The sequence below is a fragment of the Exophiala xenobiotica genome (assembly GCF_000835505.1).
Source record: "Exophiala xenobiotica strain CBS 118157 unplaced genomic scaffold supercont1.4, whole genome shotgun sequence".
NCBI classification, from domain to species: domain Eukaryota; kingdom Fungi; phylum Ascomycota; class Eurotiomycetes; order Chaetothyriales; family Herpotrichiellaceae; genus Exophiala; species Exophiala xenobiotica.
The window spans coordinates 1825724-1848390 of NW_013562491.1; the positions used below are offsets into that span (position 1 = coordinate 1825724).

The following is a 22667-nucleotide window of genomic DNA, read 5'->3' on the forward strand; positions in this document are numbered from 1 at the left end:
AGCCCGAGATTCCTTTGGCGACTGGGATGGAGCCTTGGCTGTCGGGCATATCAGGCCATGCCTGTTACTCGTATCACCTTCATATACCAACTCTGAACGCTGGTGGATGTGCCGATCATCGGATTACCTATCTTCGAAGTGAAAGCCGACGTACCAAACATCGGAATAGGACTTTGAAAGGTCGACAACCGCGGGAGGAAGTCTTCGCATACGGGCTTCTGTATGCGACAACAACATCGAATATGGATCCATCAATGTTGACCGACATGATCCTCGATCTGGAAGACAAGACATGGCGAGCGTTGATGGACACCGGGACCGCACTCCTACCATTCCTCAGTCCCGAGTGCATCATGCTGTTTCCCATGGGATTGAAGATTTCAGCGAAGACGGAGCCGAGTATTGAGGATGTCATGAAGTCTGAGGCGTTCGTTCCTTGGCGACGGTACCGATTGAGCGAAGTCGAGGTCAGGCCTTTGGGCCCTGAAGCAGCAATCATCACATATCGAGCCAAAGCGACAAGGCAGCATATTACGCACGACGACGACGAGAGACAAGATGAATTCAGCGCATTGATCTCGAGTACGTGGCAGAAAGACCCAGAGGCAGGGAAGTGGTTGATGTGTGTGCATCAGCAGACGCCTTATGAGCTCGAGGTTTGAAGGACCTGAGCGACGGATGGTTGCGATGTCCAGAGTACCTTAGTTATGGGGGTAAGCGATATACTTGTATAATCACAGCCATTTCAATTCCATTCTACAAGGTATTGTAGTGTGTAAGGTACCTAAGAGGTAACACAGTAATTTGCATGTGAAGCTGATACCAAGTACGAGGTGTTGGAGGTGTTGGCCATGAGACTGCACTGTGACATCAGCCTCCATAACCCCCCCGGAAAAATCTGCCGGGCGAGTCATTGGCGTCCGTGTGGGGGTTTCTGTGGGTCTCTTTGGGTTCCATACAAACAGTTGCAGCAGTGACGTCGATGTGAGGAGGGAGCCTCAAAAAGCGCCATTTGCTTCATCCTGACTTCACTTCATTTCCTGCACACCGCAGGCTTTACTCGAACAAGACCCATCGAATCAAAAGACCTCACGAGTCCCTCATCCGAAAATACCATCCAAAACCTAAGCAAAATGTCTTTCCTCTACTCAACAACACCTGCTCTTCGCGCCGCAGTCCGATCCTCTGCTCTTCGACAATCACCTCGCCTGTTCTCCACCACCCTCGTCCAGCAGAAAAGCCCGGTCGATGCTGCCAAAGAAGGTCTGAAAAAGGTCGACCGAGCTGTCTCTGATGCTGCTGTTGCCGGCATCGACAAAGGAGGTATGTATACGTCTTTCTCGGGCCAAGCTCGACCCCGCTAACCCAGTCGCCAGTCGAGATCAAAGACAAAGCTGCCTCAGTCGCAGGCATGGAGACCAACAAAGCCGAGGGCAAGGCCGCAGAAGTCGCCGGTGAAGCCAAAGGAAAGGCCCACGAGCTCACAGGCCAGGCAAAGGGCAAAGCAGAAGAAGTCAAGGGCAAGATGTCGTCATGAGAGCCGGTCGCGACCAAGTTGGCATCACTGAGTCCAAGTCAACCATGGGATTTAAAAGCTGGCGTTACTGTACAATAATCATGATCATCACGTCAATGAGAGCGTCGCCCGAACAGATGGGCTAAGAATACCTTATGTATATTTCCAGAATATGCGCCACTGTGTTTCTGGCCCAACCGTGTTACCCTGCATCAGGTTCATCCAGGCGAGGCATAGGCTGCATCACCCCTGAGTTTGAGAAGTGTTTTCGATATGCCTCTCCTTCTTCGTCCTTCAGCCCGTACTTGGAAGGATCTCGCTTCTCCAAGAAATGCTTGATTCGTCCTTCCATGCCAATTTGATTTTGCTGGTAATGGTTTTCCCTTGTGTCCAGGAAACTCCTCGTTTCGGCCGTCATTTCTTTGACCTTTTCCTCCAAACGACCAGAGTACTGGCCGGCTCTTGTTGCCTGGAAAACGCCTGAAATCACGGCCAACAATATAATGAACGACGCAAATGAGTTGGGATGGACAAATGTCCCCGAATATTCCTGCTTTTTAGGGTTGTCGTGCCGCCGGTACCAGCGCTCCCAATCCTCCCATGTCGCGTTTTGGAATATCGACGAGTCGTCATCAGGTCCGTAGCCATACCTTTGGCCGTGCGCATTCGTGAAGCCTCGCGAATGCCGGGTGGCGCTCCGACCGGATCCCCATCCTGCGCCAGATGCATCGTACGCTCGTCTCTTGACTGGGTCCGATAATATCTCATGCGCTTGCACAACGAGTCTGTATCTTTCTATCCTTTCATGATGCGTGATACTCTCCAAGAATGCATGCCCGCTCCTGTCGGGATGGTATATCTTCACCAACTCATAGAACTTGTGCTTCGTATATACTGCTTTTTTTTCAATGTCGAAGATCTCGTACGGCGAGGGTGTCCATGGTGAGCTTTTCCGGCACGGCCAGTTCATGTTATCGCGAAACTCGTAGCCATGTTTGACATCAGCGTAGGTCCTTTTCGCTGTGGACTTGAATCGTGGATCTATCGGATCGGGCTTTAACTTTTTGCGGGGCGACGACGGCGATGTCGTGCTACAGCAGCATGGTAGGGAGTAATTGTATAAGGCTGGAAAGTTTGTCTTTTTCAGCAGTGAGGAAGGCATTTTGACCTGCAACCTGCAAAAGGACCTGGTGATGTTCCCACGAGGAAGGGGAAGGGGTCAGACGAGCAATCACGATGACAGCGGGGACGATAAAGTCGAGGATGTCATTCTCGGCTTCTCCTCGGGCTCTAAGTCTATCTTGGATTCTTGTGCCGATGGCTGCGGGCCACTTTTTTCAGATCACGTTTGAACCAAACTCGACTTCCGTTCCCTGCAGCGTCTGCACTCGGGCAAGCAATGGCTCGCTCCGATTCGGGTTCGCCCCCGAGGCGACAGCGTGATTCACGTTACGAGTCCCATCGCGTTGAGAAGAGGGATAAAGACCGGAGAAGATCGAGAAGCCGGGAAAGAGACAGACGGAAGAGGGAGAGAAGTGTAGAGGGTAGCGACCGAAGAGATCGAGACAGAAGAAGGTCCACAAGTCGAGAAGAAGCACACAGGAAAGACAAATACCGAAGGAGTCGAGAGGACAAGAACAAGGACAAGAACGATAGAGACAGGAAGAGATCTCGGTCCCCACGAAGACACTCCCCAGAAGCAGGACCCTTACAACGAAAAGGGCCTCTCCCGTCGCAGGTTGACGCGTTCAAAGGCGACAAAGACACGCCGCCTCCCGGTCCTGAGAAGCAGAAGCCAAATTTCCAGCCGTCTGGTCTGCTTGCTGCGGCGTCCAACACAGTTGCGACGTCAAACGGCAATATTGTTCTGAAATACCATGAACCACCCGAAGCTCGAAAACCGCCTTCTTCACAACATTGGAGATTGTATATTTTCAAAGGGGACGAAATCCTGGACACACTGGACTTGTATACTCAGTCATGCTGGCTCTTTGGCAGAGAAGTGTCAGTCTGTGACTACGCTTTAGAGCATCCCAGCTGCTCCAAACAACATGCTGTTATCCAGTTTCGGTATATTGAGAGAAGAAACGAATTCGGAGACAAGGTGGGCAAAGTGAAGCCATACATCATCGACCTCGAAAGTGGGAACGGGACCAAACTCAACGAGGAGCCGCTGCCGGAGGGCAGGTATATGGAGCTAAGGGACAAGGATGTGGTCAAATTTGGACACTCGACAAGGGAATATGTTGTTCAATTGCCTCCTCCGGGATGAGCCAGCGATGACTTTGATTTCTGCTCCAACTCAGTGCTTTGGGCATGGAAAGCGACAACGTACGAGCGTTGCCACGGCAGATGGTAACAGTGATGAATTCGCTGCCACGGTCCCGGATTACGCACTGCTTGTTGGTTTCAATATCACGTTTGAAGGCGATTGAAGGCGCAGCCTGACACCGAAGGACACTGTCCGTATCCGTGCGACCTACAAGATCAGGCGCAAGTCGAGCACCCGTGGACGAACCAAGAGCACCCGAAGAGGAACCAGGCAATGCGACAGAAGAGGCACAGCTTCATCCTGACGATGTCAAGCCTGATCGCAAAGAGCTTCAAGGGACGGAAGGTTCGCGAGAGATGCTGGGGAAGCGACCCACTGAGGTAGCGGAAATGGCTGCGAATGAAGAGGTGGTGGGAAACAACCTGAAAGAACTGCCATTCAATGAAACACCGGGTCACGAGTTGGAAACGACCGAGAATGAGTTGGCAGCGCTCGACAGACTGGCGAGGCTGACAGACTCGACAACTCTGGTTCACAGCAGTGCGAAGACCGACGATTCGACTGAAGCTTGAGGGAAGAGAAAACTCGCGCAAGGCTCGAACCGTCAGATGGTCAGGTGTAAGGTCGTTCGGCGCGCCCAGCCTGTGAGTCCAACACGTCCTCTGTACACTTAGCGAATGTTGCCATCGACAGTATCAACTTGGGTTTTGACGGCGACTCTATCTTTTCAGCCTCACGGCCACCTGTGAGTGCCAGTGGATAGATTGTAGCCAAAGGTCTTCATAATACTTGAATGCAACGCAACATCGAGATTGAGTCTGCGTTAGGACTTCTTCGGCTTTCTGCCATCTTTGTAGATTGCAGGCAGGTAGCCACCAGAGCTTCGACTCTGAAGACTCGAACGCGCGGAGTGAAGGAGGCCTGATGAGGCTCCAACAATTAACGTTAAAGTTAAGGTAATAAGCTATTGCCTTGACGCTAGAAATGCCAAGCCGGACAGCCAGCCCGACTTCTTCAAATATCGGTCTCTCTCTCACTTTCTCTCTTCTTTTCCTTTCTCTCGTCACGTCTTCAGGTGTCGGCGTTGACCATGCGAGTTTCTCTTTCGAGTACACTCTAGTCCTTCGGGATAGACCCCTATGGCACCTCCTGTGAAAAGGAAGGATTGTCAGTGAGGATGCCCTGTTTCACTGAATTGAGTTGGAACTGTCGAAGCTCCCATGACAGGCCAGTCTGAGGTTGGGATGAGATATTACTCTCTCTCTCTCTCTCTCTCTCTCTCTCTCATGACACATCCTGCAGCAACAGACCTACAAAAATGTAGCGGTTACACTGAGGTGAAGTCAATATGACGAATGACCCAGTGACATCCGGATGAATATCATCTCTGGTTGTGCGAAGGTTGTGATCACACAAAAGTCTTACTCCTTCAATTCGTAATCAAGTTCAGTCTTCTCAACAATGTTGAGATCGAGATATTGAGTGCATGGAAGTTCAATCTTACCAACGCTCAGAACCCTGTGGCTTTCACAAGTTCACAGAGTTAAAGGACATGAGATCAGGCATAACGTGAAAGCGAGACCCAAGAGCCTTGCTATTCACGTCATGCCTCCTGGATACCTGCCAGCAATTTCGGGAGCGACCGGTGCATAAAACAAAGGACCCAGGGCCAAAAGGGCCGAAATCCAAAAAGAACAAATGCTACAAAATTGCTGGTACGGTCTTCCAATCTCAAAGACGAGGCGTAACAAACCTCACCCCCAAGATCACGAGGTCACTACCAGTGCCGGCAATCTTGGAGCGACCGATGCACAAACCAAAGGACTCGAGGGTCAAAAAGACCAAACTCCAAAAAGAACAAATGCTCCAAGATTGTTAGTACAGGTTTCGAACTTCAAAGAACGAGGCGTAACAAACCTCCAAGAACATGAGGCGTAACAAACCTCACCAAGACAATGAGATCGCTCTCCCTTACCAGTATCTTGGAGCGACTTCTGCACAAACCAAAGGACTCAGGGTCAAAAAGGCCGAAACTCCAAAAAGAACAAATGCTCCAAGATTGCTGGTACAGGTTTTCGAGCTCCAAGACCGAGGAACGTCACCTCACAAGACATCAAGAACGAGGAACACCACCTCACAAGACATCAAGACCGAGTTGACGGACACATCCATGCTGCCCCTTACACATTGATTGGCCCAGGAGGCTTCGCGAAAATGGTGCAGGTGGACATTGCTGGCTGTTACTTTCCCGATCTCGACAAGACATGTACCCTGCGAGTGACTGTACCAGCATAGCATTAGCAATGCTGCGAATCACTTGCTCCCAACGCAATATTCTTCTCTTTTGCAGCGGAGGACAAAAACCCTTCTCGCTCAAAAGAGATAGTATATCATACCGATGTACGACCCATTAGCTTGGGAGACATTGATGACCTGGACTGGGTACGTCCGGGGGGTTGTTTACGGCATGTCGAAATCGACCGCTGCCGTGCTTCGAGTAGGCACCGAAAAGGATTTCCTATCTCGAAGCGCCCCAGAAATGGGGGTCAAACACCTCATTGCACAGGCAGCTGGACTGCCGGTGCAGAGAGGTGCGCTTGGATTGTGGACTGTGGATGTCAGAGACTATGGTGCAGGCTCGATGCAAATAACGAGGGCAGTGCTGCAAGAGAGACGACCCTCGAGAGGTGAAGGCTGTGTCTCCCTCCAGATGTGGACGCGAGTACTGCCTTAAGGTGGTCACACAGAGCGCAGGCTACGTCCTGGAATTGATGACCGCTCCGAGTCTTCAGAAGCACGACTTCACACACGGAGGGATGGCATCTAGGAACACGTCCAGTCCGGCTCGGCTGCTCAGATATCACAGTTCAGCTTCCCATCGCTCTCTTACAGCTGCTGACCGCGAAGTCAACTCTTAGCTAGGCTCCTCTTCGACATACCCTCCACTGTTGCATCGACCGCGCATCGACCACATTGGCCGTCGAATATTCCTCGTGTGGACCTACAGCTGGGCACTTCCTCATAACCTCACGCTGGCCTTTTTTTTTCCACCTCGCCTGCCTTCCCTTCGCACACCTTCACTCGCTCGCCCTTGCACTCGACCCTCCGCCGCTCGAGGGCATTCACTTCAAGGATCATTGTCAAACCATATACATTGCACACAGCGGACAAGGCCTAACAATCGAGACAAAAAAGATAGTATGGTGCAGTGGTAGCACATCCGCGGTCTACGGAACCCCGGAGATGACGATGGTGTCTCTCTCGGGGGCCTCCCTTCAGCCTCGAATGAGGTCGTATGCGTGAGTTGGTTTAGCCACGACCGCTATATACCTGGAGGGGTTCTGGTGCGCCTGTGTGAAGACTCCGGTTCGAACCCGGATACTATCGATCTTTTTTTCCCTGGGGTTTCTTTCACCCTCATTTTTCGGGTCGAGTCCTCCTCTGGGCGGGAGATGTATCTTAGGTATGGAATCACGGCCTTCCTGAAGGTTGTGCACAAATCTAGCCATGGGTCGGGGACTACATGTTCTTTTGGATGCAGGGAAGTGCACTAGAGCTGGAAAGAGAATGGGACAAAAGGAGGTCAAGTTGAGACTTTGCTCGTCTAGGCTCGAGATTCATTCGAGAGTGTGTCGATATCTCCAGGTCGTTTCACACAGTATGTAGGACCTGGCCGTTCGTAGACAATACAACCGCCTTTCCAACGTCGTCGAACCACAATCTGATGTTCATGCCCCATAGCTCTTTCATTTCAGCATCGAGTCATCATACCTCCTTTTCCATATTTTAAGTACCGCCAGCGCCTCCGAATCCACCACTCAAGTGCATTGCTCCCATCCTGGCCGGGTGCGCTGCGTTGGACATCGATGCTCCCATGGTAGAATCTGCGAAAGCTTTGCCAGGCCTATGTATTCCGCAGGTCTACAGTATCTACAAGTAGATCAGGGGTGGTTCAACTGCAGATCGATATGATGCTTCACCTCCTGAATGTCGGGCCAGGCGAAAACATGGATCCCTGCTCGCTGGCGGAAAACTGGTGGCACAACAAGAGGCATGAACCGCATTGGAGCACGAAAGAGTTCTCCCATCGAGAAGGACTGGGCCACAAGCGGAATGTCGGCAATAACTTCCTGCACATGAACAGCCATAAGATCTTGCTTGGCTTGCTGGGTGTCGGCAAAGTCGTGCATCTCGGAGGTGAACTGTTTGAAAGCTGCCACATCAAGTCGCGGCATGTCATTCCATCGTCGTTGACCCAACGCGCACGCGATAGCATAATGACTAGGCATCATGCCCTCTTTGAATAGCCATTCGCCTCGCACCACCATCTGTCCTATCATGTAGATCTCAAATGTCTCTGATCGTGCGCGGTGGATGTGGTTCAGCAGCTTGCAGAGAAGCGAATGCGTGTTGTAGATGGCTTCTGCCATGATCTTGTCCCATTTGTCAAGATCTTGTTGGGCCGACTTTCTTGCCATGATCGATCTGACTTGCTTGAGCAGGTCATCGCGAAGGAGGACGAATTTCCGGGCGCGCGTGACACCAGCGTAGAGCTTGACGAAATGTGCCATGGCCTCCATGACAGTGTCTGGCATCGGGTCGCGAGTGAGATAAGCAATCCACTCGTCGCTCTTGTCCCAGTGTAGCTGCATGGACGGTATGGTGAGACTTGTTCTGGAATCTGGTTGATCGCAATCATGTCCCTCCCAGTGTCCCAGAGCATGATGTTTCAAGCAATATGAGATTCCTTTTGTGCCTTGGTCGTCCTGAGCATTGAGATTCTCGACCAGTTCGCGATCGATGGGGGTTGTAGGACTGACAGGTGGCGCATCGTCATTGTTAGCAGCGGCTGATCGCTTGCTAGACTTGGTGAGTCTATGGTCGCAGCGCGGGCATTTCCTCACGGAAGACTTTCGAAAGTGCAGTCGGCACACGACACAGAAATTGGCCGCCATTTTGGACCGTGAAAAAGAGTGCTCAAATTGACCGCGTCTATGCGTTCGAGGCCGAGCAACGATAGGGACTGGAGCATGCCAGGTATTCGCTGGCAGATGGCAGTGTGTACTGAATCGCAGTCTTGCCAAGCAAGGACGCCGCGCAGTTTGAGGTGGAAGTCAGGCATACCTCAATTCAATGATCATGGTTCACCTCACCACTTTGACAGAGTGGTCGCTGAGCGCAGATTCCTAGTGTACTGATGGTGTAAGAATGTGATCTTTCAAGTCGGACACCGATACGTTGACTGAGCTCTGTTTGGGCACTCAGCCACCTTCAATGCACATTTCGAGGACTGGAGAGCAATGCGAAGAGCTGGAAAGCCGGGTTCTACCAAGTTTGACAGACTCGCGTAGCATAGTCAGGCATTGACGAGAACGAACCAAGCAGTGTACATCCAGACCTCGAGCCAGAGGCACCCTCCGAACGATCGTTGAGCTTGACGTTGCTGTGAAGAGATGCACCAGTATCATGGGTGTCAGGACTACCCGTATTCAGTGCTCATTCCTGCTGCAGCCATCCTCTGGTAGAGCACGTTGATCGGAGGAAGGTCGACGTTTGGCATACATCGTTGGAACTCCCTGACACATCGATCACCTTGTGACAGAACAGATTTCTAGCCCAATGCTTTTGCAGCTTCCGCTGAATTGGCCAGGCAACAACGGAAGAAAGACTGAGTATGGAAAGGTATTGACCCAGATATCTTGAAAAGGCATCCTGCGGAGTAGCGTTTGTAACGCCAGGCTTGTTTTGGTCATCACTGCATTGCGTTATCTGGATCTGGGACCTGTGCGATGCTCGCATGTAGGACACCTGGCTTCTTCAGCTCGCGATGGACGACGCCGTTTCAGTATGCTGACAACTGGACATGCTCATGGCCATCTTCCGTCTGCGTCATTCAGAATCCTCCTCTTGACGAACATGCTCATGGATTCCTGCGGTCCGGAAGGAGTTTCGAGTGAGGATGAGGAGACGAGACAAAGCGATCAACGTTGGTGATTTTGCACTAGCAATCCGGCTGCGTGTGCTACAGCAAAGTACATGAGTACGACAAGTCGGATGCAGTGAGGAACATAAAGTTGACAGCGAGGTGCAATTCTGGCAAGCGCAACGGTGGCTCGGTTCTTGGTATCAGCCTCGCCTAATTTTAGAGTCAATGTCAGGCCTTCAGCTTATCGGCCTTCTTATTAATGCAGTTGATGTTTCTAGACAGTCACTCTGTCTCTGCAATACCTTGAATTATATATCTGTACATTCTCGATGATCTGTGGCGGCATATTTGATACGATTACGTTCAAGCTACGACCTTGAGAAATTCACGAACACCAACTCCTTGGAGCCAGTTACACCAACCCATATCAGCACAGCACAGTACCAGTTACCATGGCTTCGCCAGATCCGACACTGAACTTGCCTCGTATTCTGTGCCTACATGGAGGCGGTGTGAATGCGGCAATATTCAAAGCCCAATTCAGGGCTTTCCTGAACCACGACAAACTCAAAAATCGATTTAGATTCGTGTTCGTTGACGCTCCCTTCTTTTGCGACGAGGGTGTGGGCGTGTACCCGGTTTACTCGGACTGGGGTCCTTTCCGCAGATGGTTTCGGTGGCTCGATTCTCATCCAGAAATCGACCCAGCTGCTTGTTCTTACGAGCTTGAGTATACCATCGAACGATGCATGGAGAGTGATGAAGGGACGGGAGAATGGGTTGGAGTATTGGGCTTCAGTCAAGGAGCCAAATTGGCGGCAAGCTTGCTGTACGAACAACAGATCAAAGGCAAACCCGGCCCCTGGAGGTTCGCGGTTATCCTGGCCGGACGAGCTCCAATGGTCAGCCTCAGCGAAGAGGCCGAAGAGTTTCCGTGGATGCAGTCGGCTGGAGATCTGGCTGATGCAGCAGACCTAGACAGCATTTTTGAACGGCCAGACATGAAGCTCAAAGTTCCAACTCTACATGTCCATGGGCTGAAAGACGAGGGTCTGCATCTGCACAAAAGATTGGTTGAAGATTACTGTGCGCCAGGGACAGCTACCCTGGTTGAATGGGATGGACCTCATCGCATTCCAATCAAGAAAAGTGACGTCGACCGGGTTGTTGATGCTTGGGTAGAGCTGGCCGACGAATACGGTGTTTGAGACATACATCACATGCGCCTCAGCTCAATATCGGATGCAAATACTCCTTTATGGGAAAACAGCAGCGCAAGTGGAAGACGAAGCTGCTGATTCAACTCCGCGGTACTTCGAACGAGGTGGACTTGTCGCTAAGGAAGTTGAGATTGCGAGATCTAGACCTCCGCGAACCTCCCAGACATGAGCGGTTTGCTTCTTTCAGCACTCTGCATCTCCTGCAGCCGCCAATGGAGGACCCTTGCCAATACTCCATTGACCCGCAATTCAGGATGGGCACGTTTGCGCTTCCAAAAGATCTCCTTCCGTTGAACCGCCATTCAACAGACGACTGTACGGTCCAAGACATTGTGCCTCTCGTGTAACGTGCTTCGTATTTGTTCAGCTGACACCTTTGGCCCGCCAATCACCTCGCTCGATCTTCCAGAACGACGCCCATGGCGATCTTGGATCTCAGCTTGATCTACACGATTAAGCTCCCATCGAACCGAAAACTCTCAGCCCGGACGCGGGGTAGACACGGCACGGTCGAGGATATTAGCTGGAGATCACTCCCCCAAACGGCTCTCATGTTCACAGCTCGAGACAGGCGCCTATCCAAGGAGGTTACGGAAACACCATCACGCGCGATCTTGGCCATCAAACCCTCAATATGCTTGAAGTCTACTTGGATCCCTGCACAATCAACAGCAGGAAGGTTGTCGCAGGCCTTGAGCTGCTTGGGACCAAACATCATTTCAATCACGTCGATTACTTCAAGGGGGAGCAAAAGAGTCCAGAGTTCGTCAAGATCAATCCACATGCGACCGTACCAGCTGCCGTGGATGGAGACTTGACCATCACCGAGTCCAATGCCATCCTTCAATACATTGCAGAGGACAGCGGTTCTGTCTATCCCAAAGACGCGAAGAAACGTTGTGCCGTCAACCGCTGGCTTCTCTGGGAAGCCTCAGTCTGGTTCCAGACTTGCTACGTCTACCTGGTACAATATGTTGTGCAGCCACTCCTTGGAGCCGAACCCGACCAATCAGTCATTGATGCTGAAGCCCCCAAATGGCACAAGGGCGCCGGCATCCTCGATGCTCAGCTTGCAAAGACTAAGTGGCTCACTGGCGACGACGTTACCATTGCTGACCTGGCCGTTGCTGCACCAATGCATCTTCACGAGGCTTCACGACTGCCTCTTGACCAGTACCCAAACCTCAAGCGTTGGATGACCGAACAAGTCGAACAACTACCTTGTTGGCAAAAGACCCAAGGAGCGGTCGACAAAGCACTGCTGCCAGGTAAGGCCGCTATCAATGGCACGGCTGGCGAGAAGCAAGTCCAGGCTAATTTCAACTATACGAAGAACGTGGATCAGCTCACTGAGCTGTACTTCTACGATGACGAGAAGGCCAATCACATCCACGAACCGGGGGATGATCCACATGAGATGGCAGTCACGGATGGATGGTCTCGAGCAGACGAGTTCTCGGTCGATAAGGAAGGCTTCTCGCTGCACAAGCTGGAGACGGCTTTTGGGAAGTGGGATGACGATGAGCTGGTGCGGGAAAAGCTCTACTCCGAGGTGGTCGAGTTCCTCAAGCGGACCACTGGCGCCAAGCGAGTCCATGTATTTGACCATACCATACGCACAAAGCGCAATGAGCAGAAGAAATTGACCCAAGAGACCAACACTTCTCAACGGGCACCGGTCATGCTGGTGCATTGTGACTATACCGCCGAATCTGGCCCCGTCCGCGTCCGGCAGCTGATGAAGGACGAGGCCGAAGACCTGCTGTCTCGCCGGGTTGCGTTCTTCAATGTTTGGAAACCGCTCAATGTGGTCGAAGAGCGTCCCCTGGCAATGTGCGATGTCACCACGTCTCCCAAGGAGGATTTCTTCAAGTTGTACCTGCGCTACCGCGACCGCACGGGCGAGAACTACGTGATGCGCCATTCTCCGGAGCACAAGTGGTACTACTTCCCCAAGATGACACCCGATCAGGTCATTCTCTTGAAGACGTATGACTCTGAGACGGATGGAAGGGCTCGATTTGTGGGACATAGCGCTTTCGAGGATCCTAACTCGCCGCCCGATGCGCCGTTGCGTGAAAGTGTGGAGATCAGGACAATTGCTTTCTTCTGAGTTGTTTTGTGCCTTTGGTGGTAGCTTGTGAGGCGGATCCAGATATTGGAACAAGAAGGCGTAGTATGCATCCGGCAATACACTTATGGGGTGTTGCTATCAACGAGGCCGATGGCGAGCTCGACACAGTAGTCAGTAACTACAATACTCGCTTTTCGGCCGTAACCTGAGGAAAGGCATACTGGCATTAAGTGTCCGAAGTTCGATTGGGGGGCGTCCCGTCACTCCAATTCAGAGTTGGCCTTTATCTGGGAGGGATCAGGCCAGCCTTTGTGAGGCCCGTGACCCTTGTTGGCTTATGGCGTATGGCTTATGGCTTATGGCTTATGGCTTATGCATGAGACTAACCACATTTGTCAAACAATATTTGCTGTCGTGCCTCTCTCACAATTGTCCCTTTCAGATCCAGCCCAGTCTATTCCAGCACAAGTGAACAATGATTCTACTCTAGCCAGCCACGTCCTTCCACTGTCAAGATACTCCGCCGAGATGAGACGATTGCGGAACAAATGGCTTATGGCTTAGTAGAACAGCATCCTTGCACCATGGAGGTAAGTATTTAACGCAAGCCACATTTCCTCATTCCCCAGTAGCGCTCGATAACCCAACTCTTACTATTCTTCGCCTCACAACACCAAGCACTACTAGTAGCATCTCCCTCCTGAGTTATAGTACTGTCAATTCCTTCAACCCACCATGGCCCCAATTGAGATCCATCTCGTCGACCTCGGCGTCGCTGAGAAATCAATCCCCGAAAACACCCCCGTCGTCATGATCAACCTCATCAAATTCAAGCCTCAAACGACATACCCCAAGGGCTCCCCTCACTCCACGCTGTCCGGCCAGGAAGCCTATCTGACGCGGTATGGCGGCGCATTCTTTCAACTCTCTGCGTCGATGAGCTCGGACTCCGAGCAGCCCACGGTCAAGCCGTTGTTCCTGGGCAAGCCTCAGGCGAATCTCATCGCCGAGCCGTACGGCGGGAAGGACATCTGGGATATGGTCGGGATCATCTGGTATCCCAATTTCGCGGCGTTCAGAAAATTGCTGGAGAGCAAGGACTACCAGGAGCAGGCGCTGCCGCATCGGCTTGCTAGCATTGAGGAATATAGATTGTATGCCGCGACGGAGCTGAGTCTGTGAAGCAGGGGTCGACGTGGATAGCAGACGAAGACGATGTGTGGGTTCCGTGAAGCAAGGTGATGGTGCCGTGCGATCTGTTCTGAATCCGAGTTCGAAAGTGGCTAAACCTTTTAGAAGACCGAGTGAGGATCGAGCGCTTGAGCCAAATTCCCTTGGTGCTTTTGCCGTTCTGACGGGGCATTCGTCGATGGCTTTTGCAGCATGCTGAATACTACTTAATACTAGTAGTCTGCTATTCCCAATCCCAAGTCGTCAATCCAGCTGCCAAAGTCCATATCGTTCATGAAATCGCTTCGGCCTAAGAGTATGTCATCTGCTGGCTCGCCGTCGGTGCTATGCCAGTGTAGCGACTCATTCTGATCCGCCATATCGATCGTGTTTCCCAGCGGTCGCTGCACGTCTGGTAATGCCAGATTCGCACCAATGCTGCCTGAAGCAGACATGGCAGCAGGATCTTCGGAATGCTCGTTGCTGGACGCCAGGAGATCCCGTTATTTACACAGCTCTGGACCGAAATCGTCCAAGAACGACATGAAGTCTGCCGAGACAGGAGATGGAGCTTGGCCGAGACTTGGGCTCTGAAGCGTGAGCCTTTTCATCGCGGCTAGCGCTGCTGATGCACCGTCTGCGGAACCCCATTTCTTGCTGAGGTCCTTGAGCGACAACTGGATAATGTTCAGTGATTCTTCTGAGGTTACCATAAGCGACGTATAGCGAAGTCCTGGTAGTTGAGCCAGTCCAGCGGCAAGAGCATAGAACGTGGATACTGGCCCGCAATGGCAAAGCTCGTCCCTGTTCAGAAAGTCCTCGAATATCCCAACTACAAAGGAAGATGCGAGCAGAGACGCACTATCCGATCGACTTTGTGCACCTGACCGTCGAGACAATATCACAAGTGTCACGAAGTAAGGGACGGGTAGTTGTCTAGCTTCGAAGTTATAGGGCATCAGACATTTTGGTGCTCTGCCGAATAGGTGAAACTCAACGGGTAGTTGTTTGACCCACCGATAGACGGCGTTTTCGAGGTTGATGCGCGGTGTTGTGGAAAGGGCTTTCCTCCGTATGCTCTCGGTCAGATCTGCTAGCAGCCGCAGGATACTCGAGAAGGACACAAACAGACGAGCACTGCTATCTTGAGCTGGAAAATCCTGTACAGAAATCGGTGCGATGTCGCAGTCACAAAGGTTGATAGTCCTTGGTCGTCCGGTTCCCACAGAAATGATATCGTCACGGCACCAGATGTCGTGGGTCAATCTTTGATGTGCTGCATGGATTGAGGCACCATACCACGAATGTCCACCACATCCTGCGTCGAAGTCCTTTGTCCTGTTGCTTGCTCGGCTCCTTATGCAGCCCGACCTGATATGCCAATCCAGCTGCGATCCGGACCCAGAATCCACTCGTACTCGTGGACATGTGCTCTGGACCCAAGGGGTTGAACCATTGAAGTAATGTCACAGCCATGATTGACCGTAGTAAGTCTCTCCCGTGACCGAGCATGAACAATAGCTTAGCTTTGCGATAGAAATCTTCAGCTGCTGCAGCGACGAGGCTGTTTGATGACACACGACTACCAGCAAGGAATACAGCATTCAGCAGCAACGGGGATGAGCCATTGCTTTGAAGGTCATCCACAAGCGATTTATCGACAATGGGCGTCCAGGGAGAGCAATACTTGAAGAAGCCGTCGATCAAGCTGGCTCCCACAGACCTTGGTGGCAGATCGAACGCCCTTTGTAAGGTTAGGATTTCGATGTCTGTAACGGATAAGCCAGAAGAGCGTTCCCCTGGCTGAGTCATTTCCTCGCGGAAACGAACTTCGTCGTCTCCGAGGTAGTCGCTTCTGCCCACATGGCTCTCGTTGCTGCCACATATTCAGGAGATTGGAGCTGTGCTCTCTTGGAGTTCTGCTCTGGACGCTCCGCGGTTGATCTGTCAACTGGCAGGTAACTATTCAAAGCCACTAGCGATGGCCCTTCATCTGGCCCGTTGCCAACACGATGAACTGGCCGTGATTGTGTGCCATTGTCGACGCGATCATTGCCATACCCCGGTTGCCGCCCGGGAGTTGGTTCAGGGTTAGTACCAGTATGGCATTGAGAGCCTGTAACGCTGGTGAGGAGATATTTCGGCCGCTTCCTCTCGTGCAGCTTACAGGCGCAGCCGCTCAGTCGACAATTGGAGCCTTGTTGCGACCTGGCGGTGAGATCGCACTTGATCTTGAATTCACTGCTTCAGCTGTTTGCACACGAAATGCCGGCTCTGTAGAAGCGTACCTTCCTTCGATGACAGAGATCACATGCTTTCCTGCTTGAGTCCACGTCGACATTTTCTGTCCACGAAGGAAGAGAAAGGCTCCAAGAAATGAAGGCCAGTCAGTTCCTAGGCATACTCGGGACCCTGCTTAAACCGTCCCCCGCGCTGCCTAACGTCTTCATCTGTTAGTTGAGGGGTAGCCGCATTTCATGCCTAAGTTAGTGTCCTGCACCAATTAAGTAGCCTATGGTGGGTGAGTGGAAGATCTTGCAGGATATCATGAGGCGAATTACATGGTTACTTCCTTACCACACCTCGGCGGTCTCAATTTGGCTCTAGCTTCTGTCTCCAGGCTGTAAAACCTGCGATACTCCTCCAGACAACCCGGGTTGGCTACTGTAGAGCTGATTGTCTTGGGAAGTTCTCCCGTCGAGATTACCTGCTTAACCAGTGTTTCGACTTTCTTCCCATTGACAGTCATTGGAACCTCTTTCACCTCTACCACAAATCGTGGAACATGTCTTGAGCTCAGACCCTGGCGAATGAACTCCTTCAACGTCTGCTGCAAGGCAAAGCTGAACAGATGCCCTGGGCGCATAACAACGAAGAGGAAGACTGATTCGTCCGTGTCGAGACCTTGCCTCTTCCGACTAGCACACAATGTGCTAGTGATCTGGCTTGGGAACGGAGCAGCCTCTGTGATGGAATAGATCTCTGCTGAACCGAACCGGATGCCCTGAGGGTTCAATACTCCGTCACTGTCACGGTCAGTACGAAGGCGTGAAGGACTCAACACAACACGTACCTTCTTCCATGCACCGTCCAGCCCTTGGTTCTAGGGTTAATGCTCGCCCAATCATGCTGGGCCCAACAAGGGAATGGATAGCGGCTGAAATATGATGCACGATACCTCTCACCTGTGGAATCTCCCCACATGAAGACAGGCATTGATGGGAACGGCTTCCGGCACACAAATTCACCAGCCTCCCCAGTCTCCCTCATGGAACGACCGTCAATGGGGTCCGCGATATCCACATCATGTCCTAGAATGGCCATCTGGATCTCTCCGGGATAAATAGGACCCGCTGGATCCGTGCCACACCAGGAGGTCACCAAGTCAGTACCGCCGGTAACACTCGTCAGATGGACAGTGGGAGGAAATACTTTATAAAACCAGTGGTACTGATCCGCAGCAAGGTGTGATCCTCCTGTTTGCACCATTCTGAGACTCGAAAGGTCGTAGTCCTCCTTGGGTGTGCACCTAGTCGATTCGAGCTCTTTGAGGTACTTGGGTGAAGCACCCCAGTAATTGACCTTGAACTTCTCGACGATTCGGAGCATGCTCTGCGGCTGAGGCCAAGTCGGAGATCCATCGTACATGATCAGAGTTGTGCCCATGGAAAGATGCCCGATCATGATGTTCCAAAGGACCCAACTCGTGCTCGAGTACTGGAATACGACATCTCCGGGCTTCAGCGAGTTATGGAGCATGCTGATCTTCTTGTGCTGCAGAATGGCAGCATGGCTATGAACGAGAGCTTTGGGTGGCCCTGACGTCCCACTCGAGTAAAGGATGTAAAGTGGCGCTGTGAAGGGCAGCCTGGCAAACTCCAGCGTGTCACAGGCTCTGGACCTCTCCAGATACGCCGAGAGCGTTGCAAATTCCTGTGTCGCCGCTATCTCAATAACAAAAATCTCAGGCTTTGACTTTAGTGCTCGCGCGATCTGCGAGATTTTGGTTGCATTGGATTGTTGTCGGCCTTTGTAGGTACAATGGCTGTCGGCAAACAGAATCACCGGCTGGACTTGTTGCAATCTTGAGATGCATCCCTACTGTTATCAGCGGGTTTCTCACATCAGCCGACATTACTCCTACCTCGAGCCCGAGATCCGGTGCAATGGAAATGAAGATGGCGCCGATGCTGGCTGATTCCAAGAACAAAGCGACTGACCAGACTGATGTAGATACCAAGGCAGCCACCCTGTCACCCTGCTTGATTCCACTTCTCAACAATGCACTCCTGACTCTGCGAACGTTCTCCCGAAGTACTGACCACGTCCATAGCTCACCATCAGGGCTCCGACCCTCTCTCAAGCCGACCAACGCCGTGGCATGATCTTTAACATCGGGCTGGGTCAACACGTTCTCAGCGTAGTTGACTGTCGCACTTTCAAAGAATGGTGGGACCTGGGATATCGGGATCTCTGGGTCGTAAGCCCGAGTCACTCCTGGAGGTAATCTTGGTATCAAGCCAACGTAGTCCCAGAGGTCAACCCAGAAGGCTTGAGGGTCGGAGACACTCCAATGCTGAAGCTCGTGTGAGTCTTTGAGTCGGAGATCGAACTTGTCGTTGATGTGGTTCCTGTAGATATTGATCGGTATCTGATCTGCTGGCTGGCTGGGTGACCAGACTGCTGCAGGCATCCCTGGAGGTGAAGAGGACCACTTGTGCCCAGGTGCAGGGGATCTCGACGTTACCGATGCCATTGCACCAAATCAGTAAGACAAGGTGTTTCTGAGCCACACGACGACTTCCTACCATGGCTAATATATGCTTTAGCAAGTTTGTCCTACGCGGAGGTGCATATGGGGACTTGTAGTCAACTAAGCGTCTTGTCATCGCCGTGTAAAGCCGAGGCTGTTGCTTCTGTCAACTTCCTCGAACACCCTTCAACTGCGCTGCATAACCGACACTACTCAGGTCTTTTCAATTCAATATTGTGTTCTCCAGGCGGTACATCTTACAGCCCGAGGTTCAAAAAGAAGTCACTAGTTAGGCGATCGACGGCACCGCGCGGCTGCTCATGCCATCCTCCGGCATTTCAGTGAGGAGAAGGATCATATTTAGACCTCCTGCTTCTCGCAGTTCCAATGCATTTGGCATGGCATAGATATGGATGACTATCATCATGTCCGCCAAAGCGCCACTCAGACCATCCACAGCCGACAGCGGGTTCATCCTGCACCTGCCACCACTGGACAATCCATACACAAGCGACGAGTCGTATCAACGGGTTCTGGCATGGTATCTTCCAAGGCATGTCCTTGAGGTGGTCAAGCCTCGCCTCGTCAAATTTGCGGATGAGGCTGTCTCGGACGAAACCAACGAATTGATTGCTAATGCCGAAACTCAGCAGCCGTATGTCAAGTCAAGGAATGTGTGGGGCGCCCGGTACCCATATGATCGACTGGTGACGAGCCATGGGTGGAAGGAACTGGGTAGATGGGGAGCCAAGAATGGTGTTATAGCACTCGGCTACGAAGAAGAATTCAAACAGTACAGGAGGATAGTTCAGCATGCATTCAACTACACATATTCGGCATCCTCAGCGGTATATTCTTGCCCGGTGTCGATGACGAGCGGTGCAGCACGGTTGGTATCCAAACAGCTTGCGTCCGTGCCATCAGAACACCCCTTCCATGAAATATATCGCATCCTCACTGCGCGAGAGAACAACTGGATTTCGTCACAATGGATGACCGAGAGACCAGGTGGCAGTGATGTGCAGAACTCGGAGACCGTTGCTGTATACTCTCCTTTGCGCCAGAAGAGCGGGTCGCACGGGACGATTGAGGAGGGAGACTATCTCGTATCAGGCTTCAAATTCTTCTCATCCGCAACGGACTGTAACATGGCGCTTATGTTGGCCAAGACTGGATCTGGACAGCTCAGCCTTTTCATCGCGCCCAGCAGAAAGAGTGTCGTTATCGATGGCAAGAAGCAGCAAGTTACGAACGGCATCCGGATACATCGCCTGAAGAACAAGATGGGGACCAAAGAACTGCCAACGGCCGAAGTCGAGTTGAAGGACGTGAGGGCATGGCTTATTGGCCCGCTCAATCGCGGCATAGCCACCATTGCACTCCTTCTCAACGTCACCAGAACCCACAACTTCATCACAGCCTTGTCGTGCTGGCGACGGGGCATGGCCATTGCAAAATCATTCGCAAAAGCCCGAAGCACCATTGACCAGCCACTCTGGACATTCCCGATGCATCTGCGACTTCTGGCAAATTTGGAAGTGAAGCATCGAGGGGCACTTCAACTTGCCTTCTTCACCACCTCACTCCTCAGTTTTGTTGACAACGGCTTCCCGGATCGACATGTCCAACGCAGCGGATACGTACCTTTACCGGAATCAGGGGAACAGACGGAAATTATCCTACGAACCTTGACTGCCACAGCAAAGGCCGTCATTTGTAAGACGGCAACCCTGTCTTTGCAAGAATGTCAAGAAGCAATGGGTGGCGTGGGATATATGGACGAGCCAGACGAGCCAGAATACAACATCTCCCGACTGATGCGTGATACGGCGGCCAACATGACATGGGAGGGTACCACGAACGTCTTGAGTAGCGAAGTCGTCAGGCACCTTCTGAACAAGGATGGAAAACATCTTCGTGCGTTTGGTGACTGGGTGAGAAAGGCGGCTTCACACGTCAAGGACACAGAATTGAAGCGGGCGTTGGTTCGTGCTTGGGCGGAATTCTCTCGAACGATGGAGGACAAATGTGGCGATCTAATGGCCGTGCTGGCTATGGGACGGCAACTCATGTTCACTCTAGCCTGGATCGTGGCTGGAGTCCTCCTGGCGCTCGACGCTCAGCGAGATGGGAATGCCGTGGCCATGGAGATTGCACGAAGGTGGGTCCTGGAAGGGGAGGGAAACATCGGCGAATTCCATCTGCCAAACGTCGTACGGGTTTCTGAGAGAGTCGTGTTCGTGGCGGATAAGGAGAGGATCAACTGGGACTGTCGACTGGTGTGGGGCGTTGATCTGCCCAAGGATGCTGCTAGGGGATACCGAGCGCAGACGGCTGATACGATGCGGCCAAGATTGTGACAAAAAGTCAAGAATAGCCTCACTCTTGTGATGACGACCCCTTCTTGATGTAAGTACAACGCTGGACTGATCCCGCATTCCACCCGTCAGATCCCAGCTGCACACGGGCTATTGTCTCCATCCGTGCAAGGTCATTGCGTTGCCGAGTCTTCCTCCTATAATCCGGCAATCATGGCGTATATCAGCACCCCTTCACCATCCTCTTGAAGCCATCCCTCAGAGTTGACATCCCCCTTTCCTATCCTGAATTCTTCCACGACCGAAAAGCCCAGATGGGCATAAACGTCTCTGGCGTGCTCATTCGTCGCCTCTAGCCACACTGGGAGTCCTTCTTCGCGAGCCCTGTCCAAGAACGGGCTGACCAAGGCGCGAACCGCTCCTGTGAAGCAAGAAGAATCAGAAGAAGAGGACATGTCAGAAACCACACTTTGGAAACCGCATTGTTAATACTGTAAAGGGCAGGAATTGCGGGTTCGGTTTCGGTTTGTATGCCATACAAGTGGTTGTTAGGTACTTGCCCTTGTCTGGCCTATCCGGCGCCCGCCCGATCAGATTGAGACTCCAATGCAATCTGTCGCCCAGGTACTTCTTCTTCAATCGGTCGACGCTCGTCGCATACTCGTCGACACCGTCCGGTTCGGTGGTATTCGGGAACGCGGGCTTTTCTATGCCGGGAGGAATCCTGTAGAAGCGGTGCAGGCCCTGGTCAGCTCATTCAGCACGGCTGCACCAGGCTTAGGTCGTGGCGTGACTATGGATGGGGCCAATGAGCCCCCAAAAGGGGGAAGGGGAAGTTGAGTTATTCTAACTAGTAAAGGGGCGTGGAAGGGGTTCACCATAGCGCAACGGCAGCCCAATTCGAACTTTGGACCAAGACCGAGCCCTTTTCAAAACGCTTCCGAGTCCCCGGCAGCCAGTACTCGAGTTTCTCGTCGGCGTCGTCGGCGAGCTTGGGATGATCGGGCCTCGACTCGCGGCCAAGGAACAAATAGCGGTTCAATGCGTCGTTGGAGAATGCTGAACACAGGACCTGCGCGAACCGGACGACTTCGTCTGGCTTGGTCACCCTGGCAAACGGTGCAACGACAGATTGTTCACCGTTCATGGTTGTTTACTAGTATCCTTTATCTTCGTTGGCTCGTAAAGATTCAGGTTCAGGTCCGGTCTTGATTGACTGACGGGCGTCATTATGCATGAATGCGAATTAATTTTTTGGGGGGATGAGTCATAACACTACTACCCACTTAGGTGCTACTATCTATGGCTCAAGCGACAGTTATTCTAACTAGAGGTGAAACCAAGTTGGCAGGGAAAGCCGTATATCCGTGACAAGGCTGAACAAGTGACTCCCCTATAGGAGGACATCGTCGTCCCTA

General features: G+C 52.1%; 14 protein-coding genes across 15 annotated transcripts; 8 read left to right on the forward strand and 6 right to left on the reverse strand.

Annotated features, from left to right (window-relative positions):
- Positions 1-42: 42 nt before the first annotated feature.
- On the forward strand, positions 43-791 carry PV05_06876 (uncharacterized protein). The gene has a single exon (XM_013459652.1). It carries the CDS (start codon positions 243-245, stop codon positions 660-662), a length of 420 nt encoding a protein of 139 aa, XP_013315106.1. The 5' UTR covers positions 43-242; the 3' UTR covers positions 663-791.
- Positions 792-889: 98 nt separating this feature from the next.
- PV05_06877 (uncharacterized protein) lies at positions 890-2727 on the reverse strand. Its single transcript, XM_013459653.1, has one exon. It carries the CDS (start codon positions 2676-2678, stop codon positions 1719-1721), a length of 960 nt encoding a protein of 319 aa, XP_013315107.1. The 5' UTR covers positions 2679-2727; the 3' UTR covers positions 890-1718.
- PV05_06878 (uncharacterized protein) lies at positions 1032-1783 on the forward strand. The gene is made up of 2 exons (XM_013459654.1): positions 1032-1323; positions 1377-1783. The coding sequence occupies exons 1-2, from the start codon at positions 1134-1136 to the stop codon at positions 1535-1537; spliced, it is 351 nt and encodes a 116-aa protein (XP_013315108.1). The 5' UTR covers positions 1032-1133; the 3' UTR covers positions 1538-1783.
- A 188-nt stretch (positions 2728-2915) lies between the features above and the next one.
- On the forward strand, positions 2916-3788 carry PV05_06879 (uncharacterized protein; the record flags this gene model as incomplete). Its single annotated transcript, XM_013459655.1, has 1 exon — positions 2916-3788. One exon carries the CDS (start codon positions 2916-2918, stop codon positions 3786-3788), a length of 873 nt encoding a protein of 290 aa, XP_013315109.1.
- A 7-nt stretch (positions 3789-3795) lies between these two features.
- Positions 3796-4360, forward strand: PV05_06880 (uncharacterized protein; the record flags this gene model as incomplete). Its single annotated transcript, XM_013459656.1, has 2 exons — positions 3796-3871; positions 4008-4360. 2 exons carry the CDS (start codon positions 3796-3798, stop codon positions 4358-4360), a joined length of 429 nt encoding a protein of 142 aa, XP_013315110.1.
- Positions 4361-7387: 3027 nt separating this feature from the next.
- Positions 7388-8895, reverse strand: PV05_06881 (uncharacterized protein). The gene has a single exon (XM_013459657.1). It carries the CDS (start codon positions 8741-8743, stop codon positions 7730-7732), a length of 1014 nt encoding a protein of 337 aa, XP_013315111.1. The 5' UTR covers positions 8744-8895; the 3' UTR covers positions 7388-7729.
- A 50-nt stretch (positions 8896-8945) lies between these two features.
- PV05_06882 (uncharacterized protein) lies at positions 8946-9840 on the reverse strand. The gene has a single exon (XM_013459658.1). The coding sequence runs from the start codon at positions 9585-9587 to the stop codon at positions 9285-9287; it is 303 nt and encodes a 100-aa protein (XP_013315112.1). The 5' UTR covers positions 9588-9840; the 3' UTR covers positions 8946-9284.
- A 326-nt stretch (positions 9841-10166) lies between these two features.
- Positions 10167-10922, forward strand: PV05_06883 (uncharacterized protein; the record flags this gene model as incomplete). The annotated part of the gene is made up of 1 exon (XM_013459659.1): positions 10167-10922. The coding sequence occupies one exon, from the start codon at positions 10167-10169 to the stop codon at positions 10920-10922; it is 756 nt and encodes a 251-aa protein (XP_013315113.1).
- Positions 10923-11568: 646 nt separating this feature from the next.
- Positions 11569-13047, forward strand: PV05_06884 (uncharacterized protein; the record flags this gene model as incomplete). Its single annotated transcript, XM_013459660.1, has 1 exon — positions 11569-13047. The coding sequence occupies one exon, from the start codon at positions 11569-11571 to the stop codon at positions 13045-13047; it is 1479 nt and encodes a 492-aa protein (XP_013315114.1).
- Positions 13048-13592: 545 nt separating this feature from the next.
- Positions 13593-14190, forward strand: PV05_06885 (uncharacterized protein; the record flags this gene model as incomplete). The annotated part of the gene is made up of 2 exons (XM_013459661.1): positions 13593-13598; positions 13720-14190. 2 exons carry the CDS (start codon positions 13593-13595, stop codon positions 14188-14190), a joined length of 477 nt encoding a protein of 158 aa, XP_013315115.1.
- A 491-nt stretch (positions 14191-14681) lies between these two features.
- PV05_06886 (uncharacterized protein) lies at positions 14682-16021 on the reverse strand (the record flags this gene model as incomplete). The annotated part of the gene is made up of 2 exons (XM_013459662.1): positions 15478-16021; positions 14682-15338 (listed from the first exon to the last, which is right to left on the reverse strand). Exons 1-2 carry the CDS (start codon positions 15988-15990, stop codon positions 14682-14684), a joined length of 1170 nt encoding a protein of 389 aa, XP_013315116.1. The 5' UTR covers positions 15991-16021.
- A 714-nt stretch (positions 16022-16735) lies between these two features.
- PV05_06887 (acetoacetate-CoA ligase) lies at positions 16736-18871 on the reverse strand (the record flags this gene model as incomplete). Its single annotated transcript, XM_013459663.1, has 3 exons — positions 16736-17204; positions 17252-18276; positions 18323-18871. The coding sequence occupies 3 exons, from the start codon at positions 18869-18871 to the stop codon at positions 16736-16738; spliced, it is 2043 nt and encodes a 680-aa protein (XP_013315117.1).
- A 485-nt stretch (positions 18872-19356) lies between these two features.
- On the forward strand, positions 19357-21291 carry PV05_06888 (uncharacterized protein; the record flags this gene model as incomplete). The annotated part of the gene is made up of 1 exon (XM_013459664.1): positions 19357-21291. The coding sequence occupies one exon, from the start codon at positions 19357-19359 to the stop codon at positions 21289-21291; it is 1935 nt and encodes a 644-aa protein (XP_013315118.1).
- On the reverse strand, positions 21280-22431 carry PV05_06889. Of its 2 annotated transcripts, XM_013459666.1 has the most exons (3): positions 22128-22431; positions 21810-21973; positions 21280-21670 (listed from the first exon to the last, which is right to left on the reverse strand). In XM_013459666.1, exons 1-3 carry the CDS (start codon positions 22394-22396, stop codon positions 21447-21449), a joined length of 657 nt encoding a protein of 218 aa, XP_013315120.1. In that variant the 5' UTR covers positions 22397-22431; the 3' UTR covers positions 21280-21446. The 2 variants fall into 2 exon arrangements, with proteins under 2 accessions (XP_013315120.1, XP_013315119.1); XM_013459665.1 differs by having other exon boundaries at positions 21280-21973.
- Positions 22432-22667: the final 236 nt, after the last annotated feature.

Coding starts and splice junctions, on each gene's coding strand:
- PV05_06876 (XM_013459652.1), top strand. CDS start 243: ATGGATCCATCAATGTTGACCGACATGATCCTCGATCTGGAAGACAAG.
- PV05_06878 (XM_013459654.1), top strand. CDS start 1,134: ATGTCTTTCCTCTACTCAACAACACCTGCTCTTCGCGCCGCAGTCCGA. Junction 1,324..1,376: donor TGCCGGCATCGACAAAGGAG/GTATGTATACGT, acceptor CCCAGTCGCCAG/TCGAGATCAAAGACAAAGCT.
- PV05_06877 (XM_013459653.1), bottom strand. CDS start 2,678: ATGCCTTCCTCACTGCTGAAAAAGACAAACTTTCCAGCCTTATACAAT.
- PV05_06881 (XM_013459657.1), bottom strand. CDS start 8,743: ATGGCGGCCAATTTCTGTGTCGTGTGCCGACTGCACTTTCGAAAGTCT.
- PV05_06882 (XM_013459658.1), bottom strand. CDS start 9,587: ATGCGAGCATCGCACAGGTCCCAGATCCAGATAACGCAATGCAGTGAT.
- PV05_06889 (XM_013459666.1), bottom strand. CDS start 22,396: ATGAACGGTGAACAATCTGTCGTTGCACCGTTTGCCAGGGTGACCAAG. Junction 21,974..22,127: donor TGGGCTGCCGTTGCGCTATG/GTGAACCCCTTC, acceptor CCGCTTCTACAG/GATTCCTCCCGGCATAGAAA. Junction 21,671..21,809: donor GCCGGATAGGCCAGACAAGG/GCAAGTACCTAA, acceptor CTTGCTTCACAG/GAGCGGTTCGCGCCTTGGTC.